Genomic DNA, 16,249 nt, shown 5'->3' with positions numbered 1-16,249 from the left:
AACTGCCTTTGTGACTAATTTGTTCTTTTGTGCCTTTTGTTAAATGTCACATAGCTGTACGACTTCATTCTGCTCCAGAATATAAAGATGATACAATGACAGTTTTTCAGGTGCCTATACAAAGTGAGTATGAGTGTTTTATTTCCTAGTAGGGGAGGGTATGTGGGTTTCGGGCTCAGGGCAATCTAGATAGAACTTAAGTTGGAGAACACAGATTTGAATCCAGGACTTCAAAGTCCAAATCAGGTATTCTTTATATTGCCTCAGGACTTGAGAAACCTTCATTAAACACATGATGCAGAGAGGAAGGCATTTTAGTTGGAAAGAGTAGCATTAGCCAAAACATTGGTGTTTGTTAATAGTAAGGAAACTCCTGACAGTGGAACTTGGGAACTTGGCATAAAAGGAATAAAAAAGGTTGTGTAAGAAAACAGGTTTTGTTAGGCTAGCAGCTAATTATCTTGACAGTAGTAATAGGTTTTTTCTGACCATAATATTTAAAATAACTTGGATTTAAGAGTACTTTGAAGGATCAAGCTGGGCCAATATATGTAGAACTTTTTTATTTTTTGTTTTTTATCTATACAGCAAAGAAAATGGAGATAGTTGGATGAAATATTTTTTTCAAAGTAAATATTCTATCACTTCACAGGTCTTATCTATTTGGTGAGAACTGAATAAAGTTGAAGAATTAATTCTGATATCTTAACAATATAGATAATGTCTTCCTCACCTAGTTGTACTTAATTTAGTGCCATGTTACAACTAATTAGCTACTTTTATATAAGTATTTTTCCATGGTTATATGATTCATGTTCTTTCCCTCCTCTTTTCCTTTTCCCCTCCCAGAGCTGACAAGCAATTCCACTGGGTTATACATGTATTATCACGCAATACCTATTTCCATATTATTAATTTTTGTAATAGAGTAATTTTTTTTTTCAAACCCTTACCTTCTGTCTTGAAGCCAATACTGTGTATTGGCTCCAAGGCAGAAGAGTGGTAAGGTCTAGGCAACGGGGGTTAAGTGACTTGCCCAGGGTCACACAGCTAGGAAGTATCTGAGGCTAGATTTGAACCTAGGACCTCCCGTCTCTAGGCTTGGCTCTCAATCCACTGAGCCACCCAACTGCCCCCTAGAGTGATCTTTTAAAAACCAAAACCCTACATCCAATACCCATATAAACAAGTTATAAATCAAATGTTTAGCTTCTGAGTTTCTGTCCTAACAACTCTCTCTCAATGTGGATAGCTTCCTTTCTCATAAGTCCTTCAGGATTGTTCTGGATCCTTGCCTTGCAAAAGTAGCAAAGTTGATTACACAAGATCGTCCCACAGTGTTTTAGTTTCTGTGTGTAATGGTCATTTCAGGTCACATCAGTTCATGGAGGTCTTTTCAGCTTGTTTGGAAATCAAGCACTTTATTGTTCCTTGTTGCACAATAGTATTCCATCACCATCATATACCACAATTTGTTCAGTCATTTTCCTATTGAAGGACATTCCCACATTTTCCAATTTTTGACCACCACAAAGAATGAGTCTGAATATTTTTGTACAAACATTTTTCCTTATTTGTGGTACAAACCCACTAGCGGTTTTGCTACATCAAAGGGTATGCATTCTTTTAAAGCACTTTGGGCATAATTCCAAATTGCCTTTGAGAGTGGTTGGATCAGTTTACAACTCCACCAGTAGTGTATTAGTGTCCCAATTTTGCCACATTTATTATTTTCCTTAACAGTCATATTGTGGTCAATCTGCTAGGTGTGAGGTGGTATCTCAAGAGTTATTTTGATTTGCATTTCTCTAATCCAGAGGGATTTAGAACACTTTTTCATGTGCTTATTGATAGTTTTGATTACTTCATCTGAAAACATATCCTTTGACAATTTGTCAATTGGGGAATGCCTTGATTTCTTGTATACTTGACTTAGTTCCTTATATATCTAGGAAATTAGACCTTTGTCAGAGAATTTTGTTTTAAATTTTTTTCCCTAATTTGATGCATCCCTTCTAATTTTGATTTCATTGGTTTTGTTTGTGCAAAAACTTTTAAATTTAATATAATCAAAATTATTTATTTTATATTTTGTAATATTCACTATCTCTGCATGGTCTTAAATTCTTTCCTTTCCCATACATCTGACAGGTATACTATTCTATGTTCACTGAATTTACTTATAGTTTTTTTCTTTATAAGTCATTTACCCATTCTGAATTTATCTTGGTATATACACTGAGATGTTGTTCTAAACTCAATTTTTCCTATACTGATTTCCAATTTTCCAGCAGTTTTTGTCAAATAGTGAATTCTTATTCCAAAAGCTGGGATCTTTGGGTGTATCGAACACTAGCTTGCTGAGGTCATTTACCCCTAGTCTATTCCATTGATCCACTCTTCTATCTCTTAAGCCAGTAACCTTATTGTTTTGATGATGACTGCTTTATAGTACAGTTAAAGATCTGGTACTGCTAGGCCCTCATCCTTTAAATTTTTTTCCCTTAATATTCTTGTTCTTTTGTTCTTTCAGATGAACTTAGTTATAATTTTTTCTAATTCTATAAAAAAGTATTTTGTATTTTGATAGATACGGCACTGGATAATTAGATAGGATTGCCATTTTTATATTAGTTCTTCCTACCTATGAACAATTAATGTTTTTCCAATTGTTTAGATCTAGTTTTATTTATGTGAAAACTGTTTTGTAGTTGTTTTCATATAATTCCTGAGTTTGTCCTGGCAGATAGATTCCCAAATATTCCGTATTGTCTAGAGTGATTTTAAATGGAATTTCTCTTTCTAACTCCTGCTGTTGAGTTTTGTTGGAAGTATATAGAAATGATAATGATTTATGTGGGTTTATTTTGTACCCTGCAATTTTGCTAAAATTATTAATTATTTCTACTAGTTTTTTAGTTGATTTTCTGGGATTAGCAGAGTGACAGTTTAGTTTCCTCATTTGCCTACTTTAAACCCTTCAATTTCTTTTTCTTTAATTGCTACTGCTAGCATTTCTAACACAATATTAAATAATAGTGGTGATAATGAGTATCCTTGCTTCACACTGGTTAGATTAAAATTAATATCTCCAAGTTATTATTTTTCATAAAGTTTATTAATAATCACTTGAAATGGAGAAAGCAGATAAGCATAGATTTAAATTCTCTTTCTTACTCCAAGTCTGATCACGTGTAGCTCATCCTGCAGAATTCTCTGACCATCTCACCTGCCTGCTCAGGGAAGTAGAGAGCCAGGTGGGGGCCACCCACACCCTTTTATTTATGTTTGTGGACACAGTGCTGGCATGTAAAAAAATGGGATGAACCAGGTTGGCAATCCAAGAGTGGGAGGGGATGAAACTCCCTCTACACATACCTGATCTTATTTGGAAGGCTTCTAACTTATCCCCATTGCAGATGATACTTGCTGATAGTTTTAAATACAAATTCTTTTATTATTTTGAGGAAAGGCCCTTCTATTATATTTTTTAGTTTTTTCAGTAGGAATGGGTATTGTATTTTTCAAAGGCTTTTTCTGCATCTATTGAGATGTGATTTCTGTGAGTTTTGATGTGGATAAATAAACACAAATACACAGGGGTTCTTCTGGGGAGAAAGGGATGAAGGAAGAATGAAGGATGTAGATGTATTACTATCTTAACCAAATACAAAAGGGCTGTGACAATGAGAGTGAATGACAGTTGGGATCCAACTGCCACTTAGGCTAAAACATCCAGGGATACCTTACTTCTACAGGGAAAAACACAATAGGAATAAAAAAACACTTATTTATTAGTTAATTTAAGATTAAAAGAGGTTGGAGAAGTCACACTACTCTAAAACACAATGGGATCAATTCAGGGTTAAAGGTTAAAGGTCTGGGAAATCTGTACACTACACTATGCAGGCAGCTAGGACATAAGGGACTAATGGGATCTCACATAGGTGGTCTAATGGTCTTGATCAGTAGCTCAAAATGTATTAGTCCAAGTATATTCCAAGAGCATAGGTTCCAGCCAAATAACTCTTCAGAGAAGTCAGGGAGATTGATCTTGCTTGGCCAGTCTTCTGGAGTGTAGCCTCAGGGATGGGCTAAGAATTTGACAAAGTAAAGGTTTAACTTAACTCAAGTTTACAGAAATCAATCATTAGAAATATCATAAGAGTCAGCTTTTTGAGCACCCCTAAAATATTATCTAGGTTAGTATATGCCTGGACTCCTACACTTTTTTTTTTTAACATTTATTAATATACATTTTTAACATGGTTACCTGATTCATGCTCCTCCTATACCCTTCACCACCCCCCCCTCACTCCCCCCACCCATGGCCGATGCGCATTTCCACTAGTTTGACTCCTACACTTTTTATGCTCCTTTTTTCCACGTCACTTCTTGTCATTCCCCCTTCTTCACAGAAGCCAATGGCAGTCTTTCAATTTGCCTAGCACTGCTCAAGGGGTGGAGCAGTGGCCTTTTGGAGGTGAGAGCTTACTCTAGTAAGTGATACTTAATGGTAAGTAGGGGTACTTTTAAGTTCTTGATTTGATTAGCTAAAAATAGACAAGGGGAGAATTAATTCTATCTTCACACTCTTTGCCTTTGGGGCTCTTGAATTTAGTTATTATATTCCTGGAAGTTGTCATTTGAGGATTTCTTTCTGGAGGTGATCTGTGCATTCTTTCAATTTCTGTTTTATTTTCTTCTTTGAGTATATCTGGGTAGTTTTCTTTGATAATTTCTTGAATTATGATGTCTAAGCATTTTTTTTTTTTATCATGGCTTTCAGATAGACTAATAATTCTTAAATTGTCTCTCCTGAAACCATTTTCCAGGTCAGTTGTTTTTTTCAATAAGCTATTTCATGTGTTTTTCTGTTTTTTCATTCTTTTGATTTTGTTTTGTTGGTCCTTCATTTCTCATGAAATCATTAGATTTCATTAAATCAACTAGAATCTTAGTTGCTCAATTCTTATTTTTAAGGCCTGATTTTCCTCCTTCAGCTTTTGGGTCTTTTTCATTTCTTTCATTTCTCTTCCCCACTTTTCTTTTGCCTCTCTTAATTGGTTTTTGAAGTCTTTTTTGAGCTCTTCCTGAATCTGTGTCTAATCCATATTTTTCTTTTGGACTTTGTGTGTGTTTGCTTTGCCTTCTGTACCTTGCTCTTTGTCTCCATAAAAATTCTTTAGTGTTACATGGTTTTTTTGGTTGTTTGCTCATTTTTCCTACCTTTTTATAGGTAGGCTCTATTTTCTGGGAGGTTAGGGTATCCACTTAAACTTCAGTCCTTCCTTGATGCTACTCTTATCTTACTTTCTGGATTTCTGCCAGTTTCAGTTCTTCTAAGATACTATGATGGCCTAAGGGCTGGGTGCTCTGAGGGTCTCCTCCCATTGTTGATTCAATTAACACTTCAGATGCCCGATAGGTCAAAGACTTGCCTCAGGCTTGGGCATAAGTTCTTTGTCTCATACTGAATTGATCAGGTCAGGGACTGCTCAAATTCTAACCCCAGGCTTAGGCTCAAGTTTTTGGTATCACTGTGTGATCATCTGGCACACAGTTGTTTGCCTTGTCTTGGAGCTTCACCCTGAGCTCCTAGCAAAAACAATCTGGACCCTCCCTTAGGCCAACCAAGGGGCCCTAAACTGGTGGGACTCCTGACTTCTCTCTGGGCCCACACAAATTAGTCCACTTCTGCATAGACTGCCCTGGGTGGGATTCCAAACTTCACCACACATTTGAAACCTCAAGGGGTGTGCTTTGTCTTATACCTATGTTTGCCCAGGTAGCGTCTCAGGGTCTGAGTGTTGCTTTGGGCTTAGGTTTCAAAACTCAAACAGCAAATGTTGGGTGAGGGTGTGTGGCTGCTCTTGACTTGTTCCTTGCTATAGTCTTTCTGGATATGCTCCCCTCTCACTCTAGAGCCTCATGTTCTCCGCCTACCATTTAGGTTTTTCTTTTCTTGAAAGTTGTTTTCTCTATCTCCTTGTTCGTTCTCCACTATTCCTCTTGTGGCATTATTTTAATATTTGTTGGAGAGGATTCTCATGATGACCTTGAGGTTCTCTTCTTTACTCTGCTATCTTTTCTCCATCCCTGGAAGTCAGTATTGGGCTTTTAGAAAGAGATGCTAATAGAGTTACAGGTACTTGCACCTCCTATCTAACTGGAAGCTTAGTTACGAGCTACACACCTATCAATTTACCAGTGTAGCTAAATCAGGGATGTGCTAGATTGAGGTTAATATATCCAGGTTCTTTTTTTCCATAAAGTTTAATAATCCCTTGAAATAGAAAAGGTAGATGAACATACATTTAAAGTCTCTTTCTTACTCTTAAGTTTGACCACATGTAGTTCATCCTGCAGGGTTCTCTGTCTATCTCACCTGCCTGCTCAAGGAAGTAGAGAGACAGGTGGGGTCCACCCATACTCTTTTATTTATGTTTTTGGACATAGAGCTGGCATGTGAAAAATGGGATGAACTGGGTTGGCAGTCCAGGCGGGGGAGAGGATGAAACTCCCTCTACACAGATGTTTGTTACCAGATTGACCTCAGTACCTCAGTAAAATACTAGTCACAGAAGGTTATGATCATTTGGTGGAAGGGAGTACTCCAACTAATGAAATCACAGATTTTTGAATATTAAAATAAGTCTGCCTTCTCAGGTATGTATTTTTAGGTTGAATTATAACATTCAGGAAGAAAAACTTTTGACAAAGTTGTAAGTTTTTGACACCATATGAAAATTTCATGTAGGCCTAGGAGAGGCATAATGACATATTCACTGTTGGAAGTCACAGTTTAAGCTCCGCCTCTGTTCATTACAACCTGTGGGAGCTCAGATAAGTTGCTTCTATACTGCCACTTAGTTTTGTTTCTATAAATTGAGAAGATTGGATTAGCTGAATTCTGAAGTCCCTTTTATCTCTGGATACCATGATTATGTGGAAGAAGTCTTTGAGGGCAGATAAACTTCTTTCTGCTCTGAATGTTTTCTGGAATGATCAAGCAATTCCTCTCAGGGAACTATATTGCTATCAAACAAATCCCACTTTACAAAGTTTATGTTGTTGTGTACTTGTTTCACTTATATCTAACTGTTCATCACCCCAATTAGAGTTTTCTTGGGAAAGATGCTTGAAGTGGTTTGCCATTTTCTTCTTCAACTTATTTTATAGATAAGGAAATTGAGGGAAACAGGATTAAGTGATTTGCTCAGTTACATAATCTATTAAGTGTCTGAGGCCTGATTTGAGCTCAGTTCTTCCTAACAGTCTTGGCCTGGCACTTTAATTTATGCACTGCATGTCCTCTGCTACCCTGAAGTTTTAGAAGGTGTAATTTTAATGCCTTTGAGTATGTTTCTCTTCTTAGCTGAGATATATCTCTGCATTGAAAATATATTTTCTGCTTTGTTTAATGTCTCATTTGCTTGCTTGCTCTTTTATCCAGGTAAAAGAGTTTCATGTGATTACCAGCTATCCTCGCATTCTAGAAAGTCTCCTAACCGCTTTAGTCCAAATCAGCCTACCAGCTTTGGATCTTCTAAAAGTGAACAGCAACTTCCAGGTGGTGATATAAATGATTCTCCAAAGGACATAGGTAGAAGGGTTTGCATTTTTCTTTTTGTACTATAACCTTTCTTAGTGCTTTAAATTAATTTCTGAAAAATTTTGCATAAATAAGATTATTCTGTGACTGAAAACCGAAAACAAATGAAAATATGAATATGCTATACTTGACTTGCATTATCATTGTAGTTCAAGTGTCTCTAGTTATCTCAGAGGACATCTGACACTTCTGCTAAAACTCACACAATTTCAGCTGGAAAGGATCTCAGAAGTTGTAACCTGTAGTAACCTATATTTGAACAGAAACCAAGATCTCCAAAAGTTTTGGATACTTGAACGGTAGAAGCATTTGTTCTATTTTTTAATGACTCCCATTTTGAGATACATTTAAAAAAATTCAAACTTTCTTTTCATTGGTCTCAGTTTTTCCTTTTGGCCACACAAAATAAATATTAAGGTTTTTTCCATATGACTATCTTTCAGATACTTAATAGCCATCATATTCTCATTTAAATCTTTTTTTCTAAAGAAACATTTATCCTAACTATGGTATGGCATGGTATGGTATCGTATACTTATATTCTTATGATCCTTGCCTCCCTCCTGAACATTCTGCAGTTTCTAAATGTTCTTCCTAAAATGTGATATCCAGAATTGAATAACAAACATAGCCTCATTAGGGCAAAGCATGCAATTTATAATTTACCTTATTCTGGGTTTTGTGCCACTTAAAACAACCTAGTATTAGTTTTTTGACTACCATACCACACTGTTAGCTCATTATTTTAACTTAAATATAAAATGAGGATTGGAATTCATGGTTTCCAAGTGCCTTTTTAGCTCTAATATATTCTTCTGAAAGGCAGCATGACATAGTGCAGTGATGGGCAACCTTTTGAGCTCAGTGAGTCAAAATTCCCCCCAAAATGAGCATAACTTGGGTGGTGTGCCACTTCGAGAAAAAAATCATAATTTCACAATATTTATAGTTTAAATAACAAAAATGTATAATTGTAAAATAGGTAAATTAATATAGGTAGAATTGTCATCTATAGTGGACAGAGTGTACACTACACTACACTACACTACACTACACTACACTACACTACAGCAAATGTTTCATCCTCAGCATGCGGCCCCATACTTCACACCACGTTTCATTGAAAATGGCTATGCATGTTGACAGTGCTGACACGTGTGTCATAGGTTTGCTATCACTGACATAGTGGATAGTCTTGTGCTTGGAGTTAGGAAAATCCACATTCAAATACTGCCTCTTAAACTTACTGTGTGTCCAAGCAATTTACTAAGTCATAAGTCATTTGCCCAAACTTATAAGATATTGATTCGTTGGAATGAAGCTAATTATCTTTAAGAAGTTTCTTTTTCCAAATATATATTTTCTGTAGATATAGATGTATATAATAGGGAGGTGCCATAATGAGGGGCATTTTTAGTTTCTCTAGAGAAATTATTTTCAAGGGGAAGACTTTGAAAAATTGAGATTATAATATTTTTTTCTACTCTTAAGGGTTCTATACTTTGATGAAATGTACTCTGTGTAAATATACTTTAATAATTTAGAATAAAGAGATAACAGTGAAGGCTTGAGTGGTTGGAGTCTTCACATTTTTAATTGCACACCACATTAGTAAAACAAATTTTTAGCATATACTCCTAATAGGTATATGTGATATCAACTAGGTGTCTATATATAATACTATTCTTATATATTATTAAAAAGACCAATCCCTTGGTAGTTTGTATTATAATGGAAGAACATGAGATACTTATAGTGATTCAAGCCTTATTTGATAGGACTTGTTTCTTTTCTTTTTTCTTTTTCTTTTAAAACCAAAATCCTTATGTATTGGTTCTAAGGCTGAAGAGTGGTAGGGGCAAGGCAGAAGGAATTAAGTGACTTGCCCAAAGCCACACAGCTAGGAAAATCTGAGGTCAAATTTGAACCCAGGACCTGCCTTCTAATAGACCTGGCTTTCAATCCACTGAGCCACCCTCCTGCCACCAGACCTATTTGTTTCTTAATTATTTTATTGAGTCTACTTGTGAATCTCTCTGGATCAGGAGGACCATCAACATCTATGAATAATTCTTTAATTCCCTAAATCCCAAGATTTATACCTTCCTTTAACCTCAGCCACACACAGGAATAGCTACATCCTTGATCATACACTTTCTTCTGCCCAAAACCTCCTTTCATTGGATTTTTCCTTACTCTTTTCTCTCTGTAAACTTCTTCATTGCTCTTATTACTACCTCTAATTTCTCTATTCCCTTAGTTCTTTCCTAGATTTAGATTATTTCTACCACTGTGCTTAAAAAAGTAGTCTTTTTATTCCTCTTGATTGATTTCTTGCTTCACTCTCCACAGAAGCTAATCCATACCCTTCCTTTTCTCCTCTTTCATCTGAGCACCTTAATTCATTCTTTCTTAGTAAGTTGAGCTCCTCTCCCTTTTTATTTTTATTTTTAAATTTTTATTTAATTAAAATTTTATTTAATTAATTTAGGATATTTTTCCATGGTTACATTTCCATTTCCCCCTCCCTCCTCCTATTGCTGATGTGTAATTCCACTGGGTTTTACATGTGTCATTGATCATTACCTATTTCCATATTATTGATATTTGCACTGGGGTGATTCTTTAGAGTCAGTATCCCCAATCATATCCCCATCAACCCATGTGATCAAGCAGTTGTTTTTCTTTTGTGTTTCTACTCCCACAGTTCTTCCTTTGAATGTGGTAGTGTTCTTTCTCATAAGTCCCTCAGCTTTGCTGCTAGTAGAGAAGTCTATTACATTTGATTGTACCACAGTGTATCAGTCTCTGTATAATGTTCTCCTGGTTCTGCTCCTTTCACTCTGCATCAATTCCTGGAGGTCATTCCAGTTCACATGGAATTCCTCCAGTTCATTATTCCTTTGAGCACAGTAGTATTCCATCATCAAGAGATACCACAATTTGTTCAGCCACTCTCCAGTTGAAGGGCATCCCCTCATTTTCCAATTTTTTGCCACCACAAAGAATGAGGCTATACATATTTTTGTGCAAGTCTTTTTCTTTATGATCTCTTTGGGGTATAAACCCAGCAGCAGTATGGTTGGATCATTCTTTTAGTGCCCCTTGGTCATAGTTCCAAATTACCATCCAGAATGGTTGGGTCAATTCACAACTCCACCAGCAATGTCCCAATTTTTTTTATTTTATTTTAAACCCTTAACTTCTGTGTATTGACTTATAGGTGGAAGAGTGGTAAGGGTAGGCAATGGGGGTCAAGTGACTTGCCCAGGGTCACACAGCTGGGAAGTGTCTGAGGCCGGATTTGAACCTAGGACCTCCTGTCTCTAGGCCTGGCTCTCAATCCACTGAGCTACCCAGCTGCCCCCTCAATGTCCCAATTTTGCCACATTCCCTCCAACATTTATTACTTTCCTTAGCTGCCATGTTAGCTAATCTGCTAGATGTAAGGTGGTACCTCTCCTTTCCCTTTTTTAATCTTATTTTTGTCCATATCTGAAAGAGAAATTCTGATGTTGTCTATACCTCATCCCTCATTAAGTATTTTATTTTTTCTTTTGTTATCTTTTCCCGTAAGTATTCAAATATTTTGCCATTTTGTGCATATTTAAAAGCAATTTGGTTATATATATAGCACTGTAAGCAAATTGTTATTTTGTTAACAGTGCTTTGTTTTTTATTGCTATGTCAGAAATTGATGTGCCTTTTTTGTATTGGACATAGCAAAATTTATTATATTCATAAATAAAACATTTATTACATGTTTTTCTTGTCCATTATGTGATATGATTTTTTCTCTTCCACCACATACTGTTTTATTATTTTTTATTTGGGGAAAAAAATCAGCACTAGTTACTTGTGGGCAGCAAGGTAGTGAAGTGGATAGAGGGCAGGACCAGGAGTCAGGAAAACTCATCTTTCTAAGTTCAATTTGTGTAAATGGAACTAGCTCTGGCCCATTCATAGTCAAAACTCTACTTACCCGAGATGATATCATCCCCATCTCCATTAGTGGGAGGGGAGATGAGTTACCCACATGTGACAATAAGTAACAAATCAAGAACAAGGGACTGCCCTTTGGGCAGTCCAAATCAGTGTAGAGGCTGCCATTTGTCCACTTGAATTAGAGGTGGACCCACAGGAAGTGACGTAAGGTACTCTCTCTTCAAGTATGTTGGTTACTTCCTGTTGGGGCAGTTCCTGCTTTGAACTTGGTGCTGAAGGGTCTCGGCTAAGACCTCAGGCTGCTTCCACTCTGAATGGTCACGTGGGTAAGTTAGGCTGACTTCCTTGGCCTACCTTGGCGTTTTCCAGACTCTACCTTAAGTAGGCTCTTGCTTCTCTGATTGCTATGGCCTTGTGGCGTGTAATTTAGTTTAATTAGCCTTTTAACCCTCTCTCTCTGTCCCGGCCTCTGCAGGTCCGGACAAGCCTCTCTCTCTCTCTCTCTCTCTCTCTCTCTCTCTCTCTCTCTCTCTCTCTCTCTCTATTTCCCTACCTTCTACCCTTCCTAATTGTAAATAAACTACCTTAAACCCGATCCTGACTTGGGTTTATTTTAATTATGGAATCATTCTGAATTATTGATTCCTGGCGGCCACACCTTAAATATATATCTATATAATACCTAAAATCTCCCTCTTACAAATTCCAGTCTCAGACATTTAGTAGCTGTGTGACCCTGGCTAGATTTGCCTCTGTCCTCATCTAAAAAATGATCTGGAGAAGGAAATGACAAACCATTCTCATATCTTTGCTAAGAAAACTCCAAATGGGGTCATAGAGTCAGACAAGATTGAACAATACTTGTTTTATTTAAAAAGATCCAATCTCAACTATTTCTTTTCTTCAAAAACACCAACCTTGCTTTCTGTTTCCTGCTTAGATTCATTTATATGATCTTGCTAAGAGTGTTCTGTTTTCAAAATCTTTCCTAGATAGTTTTGGCTTTTTTATTTTAATCAGACATGCAGACAAAAAGAATTTGTGCAAAAAAGGTAGATCCTTCTCATTTACATAAGAAATTAGATACCTGTTGAAAAAGGTCGAGCTAGATCTTTCCTGAGTCCTTCCTTTATCAGCCCCAGTTCCCTTTTATCAGTATATTATTGAAGCTTAAACAACCTTGCTGCCTTGTAACATGTTAACATTGGTTTGAGGGAGAAAAAAAAGAATGATCAAAATGGAAACAGCAAAATACTCTCTATTCAAAAATTCCTCTAATGTGTTAGATTTTCTTTGAAAGTTCATTCAATTTCAAGTCTTCTAACTACTGCCTACATCTGTCCTCTTAACTGCAAAACTTATAGCTCTCTTGAGAGCTTCTCTTCAAGTTTTTCCCCTTTGAAGTCTTTAAGCAATCCAAACTAAATAGATCTTCTCTACAAAACCAGATTGCTCTCCCAACTTTCCTGTTTCTTTTGAAGGCATCATTATTGGCTCTGGTCCCCCAAATCTAAAACTCAAACCTATGTTCCATGTTACTGCTTTTTAAAAAATGCTCTTATTGGCCATCTACGCTATCCAGAGTGATATACAGGTAATGTGGGGGTTGAAAGGGGGTCATAATAGGTATCAAAATAAATTGATTCTTCTGGCTTCATATTGTTAAATTTCTTGGTTGATGTATCTTTAAGTCATCAAATGACATGGTATACTCTTTTAATATTTTATTTTATTTTTTCCTTAGATGATGATTGGAAGATGGAAGACAGAGACCCATCTTTGGTTGTAGCTTTCATCTGTAAGGTAAATTCATCTTTTTTTTTCAGAGACTTTCTGAGCTAATAGCTATTAAATGAAGTTCCTACCCAAGTTCCTGTTGGTTGGTAGTTATGCTTATATATTTAAGATGAATTTATATAGTTAAGCTTGTTTTAAATTTTGAATTTCAGATTCTATACCTCTCTCCTACCTTTCCCCACTTACTGACAAAGCAAAACAGTATATCACCTATATATATGAAATCATTTAAAACATTTCCATATTGGCCATATTGCAAAAAAAGTGAGAAAATAGTATTTTAGTTTGCACTCAGAGTTTATTAGTACACTCTGGAGGTGGATAGCATTTTTAAATCATGAATCCTTTGGAATTGTCCTGGATCATTCTGTTGATTAGAGAGAGTAGCCAAGTCTTTCACAGTTGACCATCATCATCACATCATTGCTCTCCCTATTGTTCTGTCTTTACTTTGCATCCATTCATGTAGGTCTGCCATATTTTTCTTTTTTTTTAATTAATTAACTTAAAATATTTTTTCCATGTTTACATGATTCATGATTTTTCCCACCCCTCTTCCCTATCCCCTCCTGGAGCTGACAGGCAATTCCACTGGATTGTACATGTATCATTGTTCAAAACCTATTTCCATATTATTCTTATTTGCAATAAGTGATCATTTGATTGTGCCACAATGTATTATTAGTCTCTGTGTACAACGTTCTCCTGGTTCTGCTCATTTTGCTTTGCATCAATACCTGGAGGTCTTTCCAGTTCACATGGAATTCTTCCAGTTCATTTTTCCTTTCCTTTCTACAATAGTAGATCAGATACCACAATTTGTTCAGCCATTCCCCAATCGATTTGCCATATTATTCTGAAACCACTCCCCTTATCATTTCTTATAGCACAATAGTACTCCATCACAATCATACCTTTCCCCATTTGATAATCATTTGCTCAAAAATGTCCTTGCCACCACTAAAAGCTACTATAAAGATTTTTATGCATAAAGATCTTTTTCTCTTTTTTTTTTATCTGTTTGGAGGTACAGGATTAGTAGTGGTATTGCAAGTTCAGAGGGTATGTACAGTTTTTTTTTTTTTAATTTTTATTTTAAACCCTTAACTTCTGTGAATTGACTTATAGGTGGAAGAGTGGTAAGGGTAGGCAATGGGGGTCAAGTGACTTGCCCAGGGTCACACAGCTGGGAAGTGTCTGAGGCCGAATTTGAACCTAGGACCTCCTGTCTCTAGGCCTGACTCTCAATCCACTGAGCTACCCAGCTGCCCCCGGTATGTACAGTTTTATAGCTCTTTGGACATATTCTAGTTCTAGGTTGTTGTTCTGAGTAATAGGACCAGTTTACTACTCCTCTGATAGTTCATTAGTGTACCTGTTTTCTCTTATCCCCTCCATCATTTGTCATTTCTGATAGGTATGAGATGGTACCTCAGAGTTTTAATTTGCATTTCTTTTATCAGTAGTGATTTAAAACATTTTTCATATGTCTCTTGATAAATAGTTTTGATTTCTTCTAAAACTTCCTAGACAAATCCTTTGACTAATTATCACTTGGGGAATGGCTCTTATTTTTATAAAATTGGTTTTTATAAATTTGATTCTACTCTTTATTAGAGAAACTTATTATCTTTTAGCCAGTGTAATTTTCCTGATTATCTCTTTTAATTAGGTCTGTTTCTGCTTTGTCTTTGTCTAAGATCATTATTTCTTCTCCCGCTTTTTTTTCTTCTGCTGAAGCATAATAGATTCTGCTACCTTTATTTTAACCCTCTTTGTATCTTTCTTATCTTTACAAGTGTGTCTCTTGTAAACAACATATTTGAAACTGGTTTCAAATCCATTTGGTTATCTGCTTCCAGTTTATCATAAGTTTCAAATCCATTTTATCTGCTTCCAATTTATCATAAATTCAATTCGCATTCACAGTTATGATTACTGTATATTTCTCTCCATCCTATTTTCTTCTGTTTACCCTTCTCTTTTTTTTAATCCTGTCTTTCTTTAAAAATCTGTTTTGATTTTGAACATAACTTCTATTAATCCACCATCTAGTTTATCATTCCCGATCCCCTCTTTATCTCTTACTCCCTTCCCCTTCTGATTCCCTATTGGATAAAGGATATTTCTATACCATGCATTTCCCAGTTCATCTTCCCTTGTATCAGCTCTTTCTTCTACCTCTTTTCCTTATTCTCCCCCCTGCTTCCCTATAGGAGTAAGGTAAATATCTATACCCAATAGATTATGTGTCTCTGAACCAGTTCTGATGAGACTAAGGTTTGAGCATTTCACTTCCAACACCCTCATCTTCCCTTCCACAGCAACAGCTTTTTTTTGTACCTCTTCAAGTGAGATAATGTACCCTAGTACCCTATTCTACTTTTCCTTTCCCTCTTCTTTTAGGGCAGTCCTCTTTTGTAAAAAGATTTTTAATTTTTTGGCGGGGAGATATCATAATCAACTTATTTCTATACCCTCTTGTCTAGGTATATACCTTTTAACTGTCCTTATAATAATAAAATTCTTAAGAGTTACAGATATTGAATATAAAATTTAACCTTTTTGAATATCTTTAAGTTTTCTCTTTCCTATTTGCCTTTCTATGCTTCTCTTGAGTCTTTTATTTGAACAGTAAGTTTTCTTTTCAGCTTTGGTCTTTTCATCAGGGAATAGCCATTTTTTTCTACACTGAATAATTCTATTCCTTTTTAGTGATTGGGTGATTCTTGGTTGTAATCCTATTTCCTTTGCCTTCCAGAATATCATATTTTAAGTCTTCCAGTCCTTTAATGTAGAAGCTACAAAGTCGTGTGTAATCTAACTGTAGTTCCATGGTATTTGAATTGTTTCTTTCTAGCTGCCTACAGAATTTTCTCTTTGACCTTCGTG

At 36.0% G+C, this 16,249-nt stretch overlaps 1 protein-coding gene across 1 annotated transcript in view; it reads left to right on the top strand.

The window, feature by feature from the left end:
• ELAC2 (elaC ribonuclease Z 2) overlaps positions 1–16,249 on the top strand; it is a 68,267-nt gene that overhangs the window by 4,474 nt on the left and 47,544 nt on the right. The window contains exons 6-8 of the mRNA XM_044675181.1: positions 55–123; positions 7,457–7,576; positions 13,305–13,363. Coding sequence (XP_044531116.1) covers positions 55–123; positions 7,457–7,576; positions 13,305–13,363 — 248 coding nt within the window. The remainder of the gene's footprint in view (positions 1–54; positions 124–7,456; positions 7,577–13,304; positions 13,364–16,249) is intronic.

The sequence above is a fragment of the Gracilinanus agilis genome, chromosome 4 (assembly GCF_016433145.1).
Source record: "Gracilinanus agilis isolate LMUSP501 chromosome 4, AgileGrace, whole genome shotgun sequence".
Taxonomy (NCBI): Eukaryota; Metazoa; Chordata; class Mammalia; order Didelphimorphia; family Didelphidae; genus Gracilinanus; species Gracilinanus agilis.
Note: the sequence above shows the minus strand (reverse complement) of the source record. Positions and strands in the feature narration are given on the sequence as shown.